Genomic DNA, 17,070 nt, shown 5'->3' on the forward strand with positions numbered 1-17,070 from the left:
GCCGCTCCGGCTTCGGCCCTGCTGCAGGCAGGAGGCTTTGGGAAGTTAGCTGCTGGCGGGGCGGCCCCCCAAGCGAGTGAAAGGGTGCTGGCGCCCTCCCCCCGCCCCTGCGCTGCCCACCAGCTCCCCGGGACCTGTGACCCCCACAGACAGCGTCGGGCAAGCCCTGCCCTCGGGGACGGGGTTGTGCCGCGCCTGTCGGTCCAGGCGCCCGGCCGGCACGGGAGGCAAAGGCCACGAGGGTCGTGCGCCAGGGTTGCCCCTGGGGCAGACTCGCGGCCAGAGATGGGATGGGCAGCGACGGGCCCCAGCGGCCCGGGAGGCGGCGCGGCCAGGAGGGCGGCCGGCGCGGGAGGGAGGAACGGGCCGCGGGCGGGAGTGCGGCAGGCGGGGCGGGCAGCCGGGGGCGGCTCCGGGCTCCGCGCTCCGTCCGCCCTCGCGCCCGCGCCGCGCGCCCCCAGGTCCCGCCCCGCCTGTGCCGCCGCCGCCGCGGCCAAACAACTTCGCGAGCGCCCGAGACCGGCCGGACTCGGCGTCGTCCAGGTTCAGCTCCGAGCGCCGAGGCCATGGACGCGCTGGCCTGGCTGCTGGCCCCGCTCCTGCTACTCTGCGCGCAGCAGCATCGCGGTACCAGGTGAGCGCGCGCCGGCCCGCGCTGCGCCGGGGTCGCCCTGGGGTGGGGGTCCCCCGGGCTCCATCCGCACCCCACCCCCGCGTCTGCTCCGGGCTCCATCACCACTCCCTCTACGACGGGCTCCATCCCCCCGTGTCCACCCACATCCGCCACCTTGATCCCCGACCCGCGCGTCCCCCTCGGCGCTGGCCGCCTCGGGTGCTGGCCGCCGTCCGGGTGCTGAACCTGCTTCGCGGGCCAGGGCGAGGGAGCCGGAGCCGCTCCAAATTCTCCCCAGAGCCTTGAGAGGGTGGTAGGCTTCAGGGTCCTCTGTCCCAGGGGCTGGCTGGTGCCCTTCCAGGGTCAGGCTGAGCGCTCAGCGCGGCACGGGCTGCAGGAAGAAGGGAGGAGGGATACTGAGAACACGGGGGAAGGAGGCTGTTCTGTCTCCCGTGGGAGCAGAGCCGCGTGGACGAGCTTGCCATGCACTAGCGGGTCTGGGGTGGGCAAGAAGGCTCCTCCTGAGGCTGTGGGTGGCTGCTAGAGAGTGGTGGCCAGGACCCTGGGGGTCTCCTTTCGGGGGCCATTTCAAACGGCACCCAATGAACTGCAGTCTGCAGGTGGGAGGCAGCCAGGTGCTCCTGGTAGTGCGGAGGACTCAGGATTTCTTCCTAACCGTGGGAAGAGACGAGGAGGGCTCTGTCTCCCCTGGAAAGGAAGACACTAAGAAGAAAGAACCCCCTGGGCGGGGGGCTGCCTCCCTCTGACTTCCGGAGACCAGCACGGTCCCAGCTGGGGACTTGAGGTGGACTCCCGGCCACCCAGCATCATGAGCACAGAGCCTGGCCACTTTCCATGGGGGTCATGCGGCCCTTTTTGAAAACCATCTCAGTGCAAGGGCTGCAGAAAACAGAGCAAAAACAGGCCCCTCAGTGTCCGGACTTCATGGTCAGTCAACTGATGTCAAAGAGAAACTGGAAATGTTTGGGCAGCAGCCAGTGTTTGGTGGCGGGCCCTCAGGTGACATGTGACACAGCGGGGAGGTTGTGTCAGGGTTTCCTTGTTGGTGGGGTCGGGGCAGAGGAAGGAAGGCCTGGGCCCGGCTGTACAGGTGGCCAACAAGCCCAGGGTCTGGGGCAGTGCTGATGTGGCCCCATCCTCGGGAGGGCTGTGTTCTTCTGTTAATCTCAAGGGCCTTTCTCCTTTTCCTACTTCAAGGTAACAGGAAGGTCAAAGCGTTGAGGCACGGCCATAGACGTACGTGCTGGGCCTGGGTTCAGCTGCTGGCCCAGGCCCACAGCCCTGCAGATGTGATTCTGAAATCCAAGCTGCTCTGAACCCCAGAGTCTTAGCCCACATATGACACCAAAACTCATTTGGCAGCAAAGCCTGTCCTGCTCTGACATGGGGCTCATTTTGTCCTTAATCATCCTACTTTTGGGGCCTATTTATATATTTCCTGCTAAGAAATTTCCCAGACCCCACTCCCAAGTCCATGTGTGCACCATGTCGCCTTTCTAAAATCTGAAACATTCTGAACTCTGACCCCCATATAGTGTTGGGTGACGGACACGCCTGCTTGCCTGTGATGAAGGCTGAAAATCTGGAAGGCACAGCCCCAGCTGGGAGGAGACTCCCTGGACGGGGCAGGCTGCGGCCAATGGCCCTCTGACAGTGCAGTGCTGTCCATCGGGGCCTTTCTCCTGTCAGCTTCTGGGACCCTCCACTCCAGAAACCAGAGGACACCATCCGTCCCTGATTCAGTCCCGGGTCCTCACCCCCAGATGGTATGGGAGCACAATGGTGCCTGTTCTGTCTGCTGCTGCTCAGCCCAGACCCCAGGATTCCTGGTGGGAAAGGCAGCGTCTGTGGATCAGGTCAAAGCTGAGCCTTCCCTGAGTCTGAAGATCCGCTCGTGCAGCGGGCACCCGGGCTTGCCAGCAGTACACCCGAGTGGGTGTGCTCTCTGGGCTGCTGGCACTGCCGTCTCCCAGGAGAAGCTCCTGCCTCGCAGTTCACCGTGTGATGGTGGTGGGGTTCCTCTTTGCCTTGGCAACCAAGGTGCCCGGGTGGCTGGTGCTGTGCTAAGCAGAGCTGCCAGGCAGCGTGGGCTTGTGTGCACGAAAGGATGCAAGGAGGAGGACCCCAAGGCCTTGCTCAGCTACACCCACCTTCCCTTTCTGTTCCCAGGGGCACAGACAAGAGACAGGGGTGGGTTTGTTTCTCAAGGGGGCCAAGAGAGGGCGAGAGCAGTGGGGCAGAAGCTGCTCGTGTTTTCACAGTGCCTCAGGGTGTGGGCCTAGCATGTGTCTCTGGGCTGCTGTCCATCCACCCAAATGGAGCCCCACGCAGGTCACCGCTGGCTTCCAGGGCCAGCGGATGCGTCAGAAGCTCTCTCCACAGGTGATGGTCAGAGTCACCACGTCCTTAGCTCGTGCTCAGCTCCCACGGACTCACCCACCCTGTAGCCCGCCCACCCAGCTAACCTCTTGCCTGAACCTGGGGAGGAAAGTAGGCCCCCACATTTCCTCATAGCTGGAATCTGCCCCGTCCTAGATGAGAGGTGACGTGGTGGGGGCGGGGAGCCTGTTCCCTTTCCCCCATGAGAGACGGCAAAGGCTATGGAGTCTGCTGGCGTCCTGACACTGCAGGGAGAGCTTCATGGCAGGCGGCCGACCCTTGGCTTTGCCTCTGTGTGTGGGAGGGGCAGGCACCAGGCCGAGGGAAGGCTCGCCTGCCCATGCCACCACCCTAGGGCCCAGGAAGGGCAGTGTCTCCGACGGCCTGCTTCCAGGCAGGCTGGCTGCTGCAGTGAGGTGGCAGCTGGGCCAGTCCGAAAATAGGCCTGAGTCCCCATACCTCCGACCTTCAGGTGACCTCCATTGGCATTTTAAATTGTGCTTTCATTGGGGCAAGAATTCATTAAAGTCCTTCTTATACTTTGTCACCAAAACACCGGCTCTGTCCCTGCCTTGGATGGGAGGGACAAGGTGGTCCCACAGTGTAGACCAGGAGTTTGCAAGTTTCACGAGCTGAGGACTCCTGTTCAAAATGCAACCTTTTCTGCAAGGCCAGTATGTGACACAGGTGAGGTCCCTGGCACCCCCACCCACTGCTGTGTCCCCAGCCCAGGCAGCCCCGGAGGGCTCTGGAGCTCACCCGCCAGTGCAGTGTGGGGGGCACGCATCCGGCTGGCCCCCCAGTCTCAGCAGCAGGGCTTGGTCCTCAGCTCCCATCCACTGCCACTCCCACAGTGAAGCCAGAGCCCAGTTCCCAGTGGGCACCCTGCCTGGGCCAGGCCCGTTACCTCACGGGTGCCCTCCTACCTCCCCCCACAGGGCCTTCCAGTTCTTCACCTGCTGTGGCACTTCCCAGTGCCACCACAACCGTGCCTTCCCAGCGGGAGCCGGGGCAGGAGCTCGCCTGTCCAGGACCCCAGCTCAGGTGCCCCCATGAGCTCTCCACACTGCACCAGCCTCCCGCTGTCCCCTGGCCACCAGAGGTGCCACCCCCAGAATCTCGCTTCCCTCCCACCTCTCGGCTCCAGGGTCACCTTCCCGGGAAGGCTGTGCCTTCCAGCCCCTGACCCCAGCCAGGGGGCCCGGCTTCCCTTTCTGTGACCCATCACACTGGAAGCCACTTGCTTCGTCATTCCTCACAGACTCCAACCTTCCCCTAGCCTGCGCTGTGACCGTCCTAGTCATGGTGTCCTGACTTGGCACCAAGGGGACAGTCGGCTGACATTTGCCAGATGGGCAATAGATGAATGAGTATTAGGACCAACATCCTGAAGGGGCCTGGAGCTGCGCCTCAAGTCAGGACCGAGAGAGAACTGGGGTGGGGATCAGTGTGAGGAAACAGGGCCAGCTGACAGGGGTCCTGGAGGGTCAAGCAGGTGTCCCAGACAGGAGGGAGTCAGGGAACAATCGCCGCAGGTCTGGGGACAGGTGGGGCTTGCCACGATGGCCGTGGCAGGCAGGCAGGGGAAGGGATGGTGATAGGGGCCTGGGGAAATCTGGCTCTGGGGGAGCTGGGGGCACGGGGCATGGGCTGCAGTGCCATGTGGTGCTGGCCAAGGGTCCAGGCGTGGATGCTGAGCCAATGGGCAAAGTGGGAGCAGGAGCTGGGTGCGAGGCTGCAGCTGGACGGGAAGACCGCCCCTGGGGCAGCAGGAGGCCAGGGGAGCCTGGGCCTGGGCAGGGAGCGGCCAGCACAGCGCGGTGGGACAGGATGCACCAGGGCACAGCCGTCTTCTCGCGGTGGCAGGAAGGGCCCAGAGGAGCGCGTGGGCACACAGCCACAGGAGACTTGGTGGGGGGGCCTATCTCCAGGGAGGGAGCCATGGCCTCAGGGTTCCCAGCAGCCCCTGACCCCTCACCTCTACCCACAGGCTTTGTCTTCTGCCCACTGGGGGTGGAGGTGAGGCACAGGATGACAAGAGGGCTATTATGGGCCCCCCCACTGCAGGCCGGAGGTGGGGTGCAGGAGCCTTCCTGAGCATGCAGGCCCAGGGTTGGCAGGTCCAGCCAGAAGCGCTCTCGCAGGGGTCCTCCCTGCCCACCCCTGGCCTCAGTGCCCAGGACAGAATTCTGTCCCTAGGAAGGGCCCCAGGCAGACTCCCCAGCATCCTGCCAGTAACCAGAGGGCTTTGTGCTTCCAGAGCCATGAGTGACATCGGGGACTATGTGGGCTCCAACCTGGAGATATCCTGGCTCCCCAACCTGGATGGCCTGATGGATGGCTATGCCCGCAACTTCCGGCCGGGCATTGGAGGTGAGAGTGGTCACCAGGACCACAGCAGACTGTGTGGCCCAGCTGTGGATGTGAGCCCCGCTGGGCTCTGGGCTGGTACCTGAGGGGTATGACAGACCTGTGGCAGTAGCCCCCAGGGAGATGGGTGGGAAGGTGACCTCAGGCCTCCTCACAAGACCTCTGGCTGCTCCCTGGTCTTGCCTACCTGGCTTCTGCGGCATGAGAGCCGTGCAGATGGGGGTGCTGGGGCCTGACCTCAGCCCCACCCCCTCGGGCCTTGGCCCTTCTCCATAGGCCCCCCGGTGAACGTGGCGCTCGCCATTGAGGTGGCCAGCATCGACCACATCTCGGAGGTGAACATGGTAGGTGCCAGGCAGCTTCACCCCTCCCGGCCGAGTGCCCCGGGAGAGCAGTGGGGCTGACATCTCACCACCCCCTGCAGGAGTACACCATGACGGTGTTTCTGCACCAGAGCTGGCGGGACGGCAGGCTGGCCTATAACCACACCAACGAGACGCTGGGCCTGGACAGCCGTTTTGTGGACAAGCTCTGGCTCCCAGACACCTTCATCGTGAATGCCAAGTCCGCCTGGTTCCACGATGTGACTGTGGAGAACAAGCTTATCCGGCTGCAGCCAGACGGGGTGATCCTGTACAGCATCCGGTGAGCCGGGTGCCCGGGGCGCCTGTGGGGAGCTGGGGCCGCGTTCCTTATCCCACCCAAACAGCAGCTACTTAGGAAGCGCCGGCTGCAGAGGCTGGGACGGGAAGCCGGCGGAGGTAGCTCTCCGGCCAGCACAGAGCCTTGTTGCTTTTCAAACTGGGTGAAATTCACATAACAAAACTAACCATGTTAAAGTGAACAATCTGCTTTCTGTCCATGGAATGGCCTTTTCTGCACATTTCATATAAAATGAATTGCACACTGTGTGACCTTTGCTTCTGGCTTCTTCAGCTCTGCATGTTTCTGAGGTTCATGTGCTTGTAACTTTTATCAGAACCTCTTTCTCTTTTATGGCCAAGTAGCATTCCACTGCGTGCATCTGCCTACCGAGACACTGGCTGTTTCTACCTTCTGGTTTTGTGAGTCTTGCTTCTGTGGACATGCATGTAACATGTATTTGTTTGAACATGTGTTTTCTGACACATGCCTTTAAAAATGGAATTAAGTGCCAACATTTAAAAAATCAGGAGATTCACATAAGATTCTAAATTCTCTTGGCAAGTGAGAACACTTGGCCACCTGGGCCTTCCCCGGGGAGCATGGTCATCGGGAATGCCTAGGAGCCAACCCTTGGGGCAGGCTGGGGTCCTCATGAAGACCCACAGTACCTGTGACCTGACCCCAGCGTTCAGCTCTCACCTGGATGCCGGCACCTTGCCGGCAAAGCCTGAGAGGTGGCCCCTCTGGGTAGGGCAGGGGGCGGGGAGCCAGCCTCCCGTGGGGACCTCACCGGCATGCTGTCCGGGCAGAATCACCTCCACGGTGGCCTGTGACATGGACCTGGCCAAGTACCCCATGGATGAGCAGGAGTGCATGCTGCACCTGGAGAGCTGTGAGTGTCCCCAGGGCCCAGGGTGGGGGTCTGCTCCAAGCAGGTCGCATGGCTCCTCCAGTGGCATTGGTGTAGGAGGCCAGGGCACTCAGGCTGCCAGGGACATAGAGGCTGGTCTGGCTTGGGGGCAGGAGTGTCTGGGACAGGGCATCCCTGGAGCAGGAAGCCTGGCCCTCCTCCCACCGGCCGGTGCCTTGCCCAGGACAGCCAGGTATGGAGCCCAGGCAAGGCACGTATCTGTCCTTGGGCCAGTGTGGCAGCCCCTGGTGGTCACTGGCGACGGTGACCTGCACTTTGCTGGGTCTTCTGGGCGCGTCCATGTGCCCGAGGTGCTGGGCGTGGCCCCAGGCCTCTCGCTCCTGGCTGGGTCTTCCTGGGCTGCCCCCTTCTGCTGTCTTCTGCTGTCTCGGACTCCCCTCGAGGACAGGATGCTCCAGTTGCGGGCTGCCAGGAGCTGGGGGCGCCAGGCTCTGCTGCCTGCCCATGGGCTCTCCTGCAGATGGCTACTCATCCGAGGACATCATTTACTACTGGTCCGAAAACCAGGGACAGATCCATGGGCTGGATAAGCTGCAGCTGGCCCAGTTCACCATCACCAGCTACCGGTTTACCACTGAGCTGATGAGCTTCAAATCGGGTAACTTGCCTTCTTATGACCTCTTCCCGGGGAAGAGTACATGGCTTTCTGGTGCTTTTAAATGAGCCAGCACCGGCTCTGGGGGCCACTGAGGATGCGGCTGAACAGCCGACGGGCACAGACTGCACCCCGCCAAGGGACTGCTGACGGGCCGCCTTGCAGGTGTGGGTCGGGTTCTCCAGCACACTCGCCACCCCTTTGCTGCTTCCTGGGGGCCAGCAGCGCTCAGGGCTTGGGGGAACCTGAGGGGGGACCCAGGACTGTGGGGGCTCAGGGGCACCCTGGCCCCTCCTGCCCAGCCCTGCCCTCTTCTGGAACTTGGAGGGTCCGGGCACAATCCCTCAGGCTGTGTCAGGGAGGAGAGGCAGGAGGGGTTCTAGGGTCTGCCCTCCATGGAGGCCTCGGGCGGCGCATGGCGGGCCGGGGGCCGGGTCCTAGTGGCAGCTCCCCGCAGCCGGCCAGTCCCCCCGGCTCAGCCTGCACTTCCACCTGCGGAGGAACCGAGGCGTCCACATCATCCAGTCCTACATGCCCTCCGTCCTCCTGGTCGCCATGTCCTGGGTCTCCTTCTGGATCAGCCAGGCAGCGGTGCCCGCCAGGGTGTCTCTAGGTACGAGGCCCTGGCTTCTCCCCCGAGGGAGCCGGTGGAGGGGTGGGAGCCAGGAACCACAAGCCCAGACCCTGCCCTCTGGCCCCTTGTGCCCACTGCCCTGGGGTGTGGCCAGCCAGGCTGGGCCTGGGCAAGGGGCCTGACCTGCACCCTGGCTGGGTGGGGCAGAGGTGGGGAGATGCAGGGGCTCTAGCGGTGGCTCCACGGCTCCCAGCAGGCATCACCACGGTGCTGACCATGACCACGCTGATGGTCAGCGCCCGCTCCTCCCTCCCGCGGGCGTCGGCCATCAAAGCGCTGGACGTGTACTTCTGGATCTGCTATGTCTTTGTGTTTGCCGCACTGGTGGAATATGCCTTTGCCCACTTCAACGCTGACTACCGGAAGAAGCCAAAGGCCAAGGTCAAGGTCACAGAACAGAGAGCGGAGGTGAGGCTGAGCTGGGCTGGGTCCCTCGTGTTCGGGACCAGGACAGGTCCCCCCCAACCTCACCCCGGGCTTGGAGGGACAGCATGGTGGGGGCCCCTTCTTCCTCGGCCCCTGCAGGACCCTCTGCGGGCCGCTCTGGGGAGGCCGTTTGCAGCCCTTGGGCTCAGGACACCAGGCCTGGCTCCTCAGTCCTCACCCGCAGTACGTCGTGGTGGCATCTGCTGGCCCAGGCCAGCAGCGCCTGCTCAGCCCACCTCCTCCTCCCTGTGCAGATGGACGTGAAGAACGCCATTGTGCTCTTCTCCCTCTCAGCCGCTGGTGTCACCCAGGAGCTGGCCGTGTCCCGCCGGCACTGCCGAGCACCTGGGAACCTCATGGGCTCCTACAGGTCTGTGGAGGTGGAAACCGGGGAGACCAAGAAGCTGGGGGCGCCCCGCGCAGGGGCCCAGGGAGGCTTCCGCGCGCTCTTCAAACCCATTGACGCGGACACCATTGACATCTATGCCCGTGCCGTGTTCCCCGCGGCCTTTGCTGCTGTCAATGTCATCTACTGGGCGGCATACACCCTGTGAGGCCAGACTGTGGGCCTCGCATTCCCAGTGCCCAGACCCTCCCTGGGGGACAAACCCTGGTGCTGTCGGTGGACGACACTGGGCCATGTGAGTGAGAGGAAAGACTTGCCTCCTAAGCATCCCCCGGCCTCTGTCCCCACCCCACGTGGACACCACCTGGGGCTCTCCTGGGCACCCCTCCTGCAGATGTCCAGTTCCTCCTGCCGGCAGCAGAGCCCGCCTGGCCCTGGGGCTGAGCCAGGCAGGCATAGGGCCCTTCTGGAGCCCAGCATCTGATTTGGAAAACGATCCGGTTCTAGCCTCCTCTCAGTGTGCCTGGGACTTGGGGCAGATGGACGGTGGAGGGGGTGATCATGGGCCTTTGGTCCCAACATGAAATAAAACAAAGCCTCTGGCAGCTGCTCACATTCTGTGTCTGCAGCCTGGAGACTCCCCTCCGGGCTGGCGCTTGGTGGGTCAGGGGCCTGTGTGTCCCAGAGGCTGTGCCATGTGGCCAACGTCCAGGGACACTGGTGGGAGGGCAGAGGTGTGGGCCCTGGAGGGGCTTGGGGAGTCAAGTCCCATCTCTTGGACCCACGGCCGGGGTGCCATTATGGGGCCCTCTCCCACGTGGCAACGGGAGAACCAAGGTCACTGAGTCCCACAAGCCCGGCCCCGGCCCGCCTCTGCCGCCACCTGGGTGTGGGGTGACAAGGTTGCCATGCGGGATGTGACAGGGCTGTTGGCCATTGGAGATCTGACAGGCAGGTCTTAATAAGGGGGTCCGGGTTTTCCATGGCACTGAAGCGAAGCAAGTCATTATACCAGGAAGGAGAGACATGTGATTCTAGGCACAGCTGCAGGGCTTGGCTGTGGGTTGCGGGGTCTGCAGTGTTGGACCCCCACAAGGTTGACCATGGCCCTGTTGCTGCTTGGTGGCCCTCCAGGGGTCCCCACCTCAAGCCACCTCAAGGGGAGCATGAGGGTGACTTTGTGTGAATCAGAAAGGGTGTCCACTGGGCCACCTGCCCTTTCCTGGCAGCCCGGGCTGTGGGGGCAGAGTGCTGGAGGCAGGGCTTAGCTGGCAGAATGACCACTGAGGTCCAGCTGTGCCAGCCCAGGGGTGTCAGGGCCCAGCTGCCTCCCGGAGGACAAGGCCATGTCCGAGGACAGAGGAGTCATTGACCCCCTGCCCAACCACAGCTGAGGCTCACCACCTCCCCTTCACCTCCAGCTGGAGGCCCCTTGCCTCCTAAGGACCCCTGCCAGCATGGGGCTGCCCCCTTGGGCCTCTGCTGCAAGAACTAGGCTTCAGGGCTTGGTAGAGCTGTCCCTGGAGCCAGTGTGACCAAGAGTGGCTCAAGATCTGCCCCTGGGAGCCAGCAGGGAGCAGGTGGCCAAGGAGCAGCCGAGCTGGGATCTGGGGCAGCTGGGGCCCCAGCCGCCTCTGGACGGGGGAGGGTGGCCAGTTCCACAGAGGAGGACAGTGACACTAGAGGCCATGGCCCCTTGCTCCCCTCCCGCACTTCAACTTTCTCTGGTCTGCGTGACCCCATGCGGGGTCATTACTCTCCACTCCCAGGAACCCAGAGAGCCATCCTGGCAGCCGGGAGTCCAAGCCACTGAACTGGGCCCACCCCCACCCTCATGCTGGAGGCACCCAGCACCCAGGGCCAGCTCCATCCCTCAGGCCCCTGGGGTGCAGAGGCTGGGCCAACCCCCGTGCTGCCAGGACCCTGCTGCTCCCCACACCTGCCTTCTCTGCTGCTTGCAGGCTGCCCTCTTCCTGCTGTGCAAGCCCACGAGGAGCTATTTAAAGCCGGCCTTTGTGACTGTGTTGGGCACCCACGCGGCGAGCCCACCCGGCAGGAGCCTTCGCTGGATCCCACAACCTGCAGTCGCTCCCTCCAGCCTGCAGGCTGCTATTTCTGCCCACGTATTTACAGGGCCGGGGAAAAGGGACTTGAAGAGTGGATGCTTTGAACGCTGAGTTCTATTCTGGGGTGGTGGCACATGCAGATTGAAAGCAGGCTGGCTGTGTCTTGCGCAGATCAAGGTGCAGCTGAGAGGAGCCGGCTGGGAAGGGGAGCACCTGGGCCCCGTGGGTGGGGAGGCCTGGGCTCCATACATGCCTCATTCTGGCAGGGACAGAATTTTTGGGGGAGAGGGGCTGGTTTCCTCCTTGTCCATTTTCTCTGGCAGAGGCTGGAATGTGTGTGTTGCAAACAGACTCCAGAATGCTTCCCCAAAGCTGGGACAGCCCTTCCCCGAGGCCGGAAGAGCCAGGGGTCAGGGATGGCGCCCGGCCTCCAGGGGCAGGGCCAGCGCTGACCATGCCGGGGCACCTGCGGGGCAGCACTTGGATTCCTTCAGAAGCAGAGCCCGGAACAAGGACTTGGGTGCAGGGAGTTTAGTGGGGGGTGGGGCAGTAATTAGTTTCCTGGGACTGCCGACACAGCACCACAGACTGGGAGCTTGGCAACAGAAATCCACCCTGTCCCAGTCGGTGGCCAGACACCCAAGGTCCCAGCGCAGGCAGGGCTAGTTCCTTCTGAGGCTGAGGGAGAGTCTGTCCCAGGCCCCCCGGGTCCTGGTGCCACTGCGATCCCGGTGTTCCCTGGCTTGGAGCTGGGTCACCCCAGTCTCAGCATCACCTGGTGTTGCTGTCCATGTGCCCCTTCCTTATAAAGGCACCTGTCATTGGATTTAGGGTCCCCTAAGCCAGTATGATTTCATCCTAGCCAATTACAGCTGCAAAGACCCTATTTCCAAATAAGGACCCATTCTGAGGTTCTAGGTGGACTTGGATTTTGGGGGACAGCACAGGGGGTGACACCCCAGAAGCAGGAGCATGGAGGTTATGGCACATGCTTTGTCCCGTCCCGCCGCCTGTTCCTGACCAGCACTGCTGCTCAGTGCAGACACCAGACCCTGGTCTCCGGGGCAAGCCCCAGGCACCTTGCCAGGTGAGCTGCAGAGCCCACTCGGTGCCCACTGGGTGCTGAAGCCCGAGCAGTGAATCCTACAAAGGTGAAAAACAAGTGCACAGCTCGGATCTGTGGCCTGGAAGGACTCTGCTCACCCTTGAGTGGGGCCGGGGATACAATGGTCCACTGCCACCTTTGGCTGATATTGAGCTGGCACATTCACGAACCAGAATGGAGGTGGCTTCTCCTCTGTCACTTGGTTGTAGGGACCACAGGGTCATGTGAGTCCAAAGATTTGAGCTGAGGAGGAGGCGCCCATGACCTGGGCACCTGGGCCACCCTTCATGTAAGGTGACTCTCCAGACTCACTCAGGCCCCAATGACGCATCCCCACCATCTGCTGGACGGCTGCCATGGCCACCTAGCTGTCCCCGACTCATGGCTCTGGGTGCATCGCCCTGCCATTCCAGGGCCCCAGCCTGGTCACACACAGGGAGCTAGCTGCCTTTCCCAGGCTGCACAGCTCCCTGCAGGGGGAGCCTTGGTCCAGAGCCCTGGTGCCTGCCTGCGACTCTCTCCAGCCAGGTTTGCCAGAGATTCCACATGGCTTCAGCACTGACCGGGTGTGAGCATGAGATGTCCAGAGCAGAAGGCCCAGCAGCAGGGAGGCTGACCTCCCCCCTGGGCCCACCCAGAGATGGCGCCACCTCTGGGAAGGTTGCCTCCACGATTCAGAGAAACACACAAACCCTGTGCACTACCACCCTGATCTTGCAGCGAAGGCACCAGCAGGATCCCGTCCCCTGCACCCCTAAGAACATCCCCGATCTGACTGAGCCCGGAATTCTTAAAGCGTTTGTCTTTCCCCTGGCAATCTCACGAGGACACCCAGAGTTCTTGCCACTTCCCAATCACCAGGCCCAGGCATGTGACATCCCCAGTCAGCAGATCAGCCAGATCTTCTCCCGATGCCAGGTAATGGAAGCCCTGTGGCTGAACCGTCAGGTGTGGAGAACTGGCAGGGCCTAGGGCAGCGCAGTGGGTGTGGGCTGCTGGGTGTCCCGCAAGTGCCGCTGTGTCCAGTCCTCACCCGTGGGGGTGGACAGCAGCACGCTGGCTGGCTCTGCTCACGGCAGAGGCTGCATTCGGCCACGATGGCACTCCCAGCACAGTGCAGGTGGAATCGCTACTGGGTAAAGCGAACCGTAGCCCCGCCACCTCAGGTCAGGTCCCAGCTCACACAGGTGAACTGAGGGGGATACGAGAGGCCCAGCCTCCTGCCTCCTCTGCCTTTGAGGCTTGCATGGACACGTGCAGTCCCACCTGGAACAAGGCGTCCCTCCGAGTTGCTGTCTGCTAGGGGACGGGGACAGCCTCGGGTTTCAGTTGGTCTTTTCTATCACAACGGCTCTTACTCCAGGTCAGGGAAACAATGATGAGATTCTGGCTGTTGCCGAGTTCTGTCCCATTGAAGCTGAGGAGCAGGGTGAGCGCAGGATGGGTCCCTGGACCCGCTGAACCGGCTCTGAGATGGACATGGGCCAGGACGCCAATTGTCACTTGGCATCTGTCTCACCAGTGGGTTTCCATCCCAGGCAAGTTCACTCGATTTGGTGGGATCGAAAAATGACAGTGGAATGTTCTTGGGGTGATAGGGTCTATACCCAAGTTTATTCCCACAGTGGCAGGTCAAGCACAGAATCCTGTCCGCCTCAGAGCGAGCCTGCACACAGCAAGCTGGTCTCTGCCTCTGGGCCACTCTGCCCCGCAGCCATCTCAGTCTCTGTCCCGGGCACTGCCACCACTCCAGCCTCTGCCCTCCTGCAGCCGTGCAGCCCAGAGCCCTGGGCGGAGCTCTTTATATAGAGTCAATAATAATGTATTGCCCACAGGTGTGCAGTGAGCGAGCCCACCAGGGCCAGGCGAGAATCCTGGCCACAGGAACCTTCATTTTCTCTGCAGTGTCCAGAGGCCATCATGCCAACAGGGGCCAGCTCTGCCATTTCGGGTCCCTTGGTATCATTGTCACTCAGACCGCACATATAAAAGTCCTTCAAAAGTGGGGTGTCCTTCCTGCAGCATACAGTTGCTCTGACAAGCGGCAGCAGGGAAAGGGTGGGGAAATACTTACGGCACACAGTGATGTGAGCCGCCAGGGCCCTCCAGCCACAGCGCCTGGGCTGCAGAGCCGGAAACGAGGCACCGCAGTTTTCCATACTTCCCACCTGACTGTCATTCAAGTCAAGCTGCACCTGTCGGTTGCTCATCGACCAGGGACACCATGAGCCCCAGCACTACGGGTTCCCGTGTGTCAGGGCGCCCTGATTTCCAGGACGCTCTGCCTGTTACCCAGCTGTGCCTGCCTTGCTCTAATGGCTCCAGGCAGTCACCTCTCCCGCTTCAGAACCCACGGTGGCACTTCTGGTGGCACTGACCATATGTCAGCCTCCTGGTGCTTTCGTGACAGGCTGTCTTCGAGGCCCTCCCAGGCCCAGCAGGTGGTGGTTCCGGGGACCCGGTCCCATAGCACCCGGCCTCCCCGTCAGGGCTCTGACCCAGCAGGAAACCCACTGAGGCACAGGGTCCCCGCCCCATGACTAGAGCGCGGGCCTGACTTTCAGCCCCCTGCTCTCTGGCTGCAGGTGATGGGGCTCTTTAAATGCCGCCCTGGAGAGGCTTCCAGCTCTCTCCTCTGCCCTGAGGCTGCGGTTGGCTCCAGGCTCAGCAGGGGTGAGGACTCTGCAGGCTGCCACCCCTGGACCCCCGGTGGGACTGCCCTCTCAGGGTGGGGACAAGCCCCACAGCCTGGCTGAGCCCTGCCTCCTGGTGTTAACTCCCCACCCTTTCCTGCTGCCCTGGGCTGAGCAAGTCAGAGGAAGCCGGGGCTGGGGGCAGGGGCTGAGCAGTGATGGAGACCAGGGGGTTGTTTGTGACGGGCACTGCCTCTGTGCTTAGGAGCTGTCCACCTGGCTGCTCTGAAATTAGAGGTGAGCTGAGGGCCGTGACACGGGGCACCAGTACCATCCGCGACCCAGAGGCTAGGGATTTAGCATTGGGGAACTTGAACACGTTTTCTCTCCTGCATGTTTTCCCACACTGACTTCTTGGTTGAGGGGTCCTGTGTGCAGTGGCCAGGCCTGAGCCTGGACTCCATCACTTCCCACCTGTATCACCTGGGCAGGTCACTTAATCTCCCTGGGGCTCCCTGCGTCATCTGCAGAATGGGGTGATGATGGCGTAGGGCTGCTGAGAGTGTGACGGGCATCCTAATTAAAAAGAAGCCCTTAGTGTCTGGAACCTCGTGCCTCCTATGAAGTGCTATTTATGTGTATTGTTGGTCCAAGGTGCCCGCCTCCCTGGGTTGGGGCCAATTAACCTTATTAGAGACAAGCACAGTTGGTATTGCACTTTAGATGTTGGGGTTTCGATATTCAAAACAGGGTCCCTAGCAGGACGAGAGCCTTGCCACTGGGCCATGTCTTGGAAATTTCCTGAAGTCTTTCGGCTCCATCTAACCCAGCAGGGGCAGCTCTCGGAGACCCAGATCCTCAGCCGGTGGGGCTAGTGTGGGCCCTGCAGTCTGCTGCCCTGGGGAAGCAGACAGTCCTGAAAAATGGGCGCAGCCTGCCTGTCTGGGCCAGGAAGAAAGAAGGCCGGCGAGGGCCCTGGGGGAAGGGGGCTCCCACAGGCTCATGGGAGCTGTCCAGCTTCAGTGACTTCAGGAGCCCGCTGTCCAGGTGAAGAGTCCTCTTCCTGCTGCCCAGGGTATGGGGCTCCCGAGGAAAACCAGCAAAGACGGAGAGCAAGACACAGGAGCAGCATGCGCCCCCCAGGCGGGGGCTTGTGAGGCACGGCCTCTGGTCAGGCCTCGAAAGGGCTGAGGACTGCCCAGCTTACTCTGGCCTTCCGGTCCCCGCCCCAGGCCACCAGAGCCAAGAGGGGCTCTCCTGGAGCAGGCTTGCAGCCCCCAGTCCTGCCTGGACCCAGCGGCGTTAGCTACGCCCCTCAGCCAAGTGGCACTCAAATAAAAGGGCGGTGAGAAGAGAGACAGCTGGAGCTCTTGAGAGCCGGGTGTTGAGCCCGCTTCCCTCACACTGGAGCCCCAGCCCACCCCAGGGGCAGGGAGAAGGGCCCCGCACTGCAGGGACGGGGTGACTGCCTGTCCAGTCCCACACTGCCCAGGCTAGGGCCCCATTCCTTAATACGGGATGGAAGGGTGAGGCAGCAGGACACAGACACGTCCAAGGCTCAGGATGTGTCTGTCACCTTGCCTTCTGGGACTACAGGTCACAGTGCCACACGTGAGGCTCCACACCCTTCCCAGGACGAACTGAGCTGGGCTTCAGCTGTTCCTCCCCAGGGGCAGCCTGGAAGCCTGACCCTGGAGTTTATAAACAATGCTGGGCTTCAGGCCACCCCCACCTGCGGGCTGCGTCTCAGTCTTTGAGTAAAATGCGAAGAATAGGGAGGGTGTGATCAGCAGGGGTGCCCCACCAGGGCCTGGCGGACCCTGTTAGAAAAAGCATAAAACCTAAATGTGATTTATTCTCACCAGGAGGTTTAGACGTTTTAACAGTAACGTATTAACCAAGGGCCACATGGTGGAAAAGATGCCAGGAAGCTGCTCAGGCTGAGAGTTGGGGTGGGGGAAATTGGTAAGGGCCTGGCTATACCTGTTCGAGTTTTTTAAACCTACCAATGAAATTAAGACAAATGTAAGAGAGGGTCCACTGTGGGTACAACTGGCTTAGGCGACGTCCGGGACAGAATGTGGACCCTGCAGGACTCAGCCAATGAGGAGCCAAGGGAGAGACTCGCGTGCTAGGAAATAAAGTAGTTGGCGCCAACAGCCCCAGGTGTGCCTGCCCACCAGACACCCGATCGTGCAAGGCCGTCATTAAAGCCTCGCTCCGCTGTCCTCTCTGTCTCCGTGTCCACTTACTGAGTTTGGACCAGTGAGTGTGCATCTCACAACCCGAGCCTGTGGCCAGGGTTC

The 17,070-nt window shown here is 62.1% G+C and overlaps 1 protein-coding gene across 2 annotated transcripts; it reads left to right on the top strand.

Annotated features, from left to right (window-relative positions):
- Positions 1–424: 424 nt before the first annotated feature.
- On the top strand, positions 425–9,195 carry GABRD (gamma-aminobutyric acid type A receptor subunit delta). 2 transcript variants are annotated; one of them, XM_036882774.2, is made up of 9 exons: positions 425–634; positions 5,274–5,386; positions 5,660–5,727; positions 5,808–6,028; positions 6,838–6,920; positions 7,420–7,557; positions 8,012–8,167; positions 8,385–8,596; positions 8,869–9,195. In XM_036882774.2, exons 1-9 carry the CDS (start codon positions 567–569, stop codon positions 9,166–9,168), a joined length of 1,359 nt encoding a protein of 452 aa, XP_036738669.1. In that variant the 5' UTR covers positions 425–566; the 3' UTR covers positions 9,169–9,195. The 2 variants fall into 2 exon arrangements, with proteins under 2 accessions (XP_036738669.1, XP_057355601.1); XM_057499618.1 differs by lacking the exon at positions 425–634 and adding an exon at positions 3,613–3,700.
- The last annotated feature ends 7,875 nt before the right edge of the window (positions 9,196–17,070 follow it).

This window comes from Manis pentadactyla, chromosome 4 (genome assembly GCF_030020395.1).
Source record: "Manis pentadactyla isolate mManPen7 chromosome 4, mManPen7.hap1, whole genome shotgun sequence".
Taxonomy (NCBI): Eukaryota; Metazoa; Chordata; class Mammalia; order Pholidota; family Manidae; genus Manis; species Manis pentadactyla.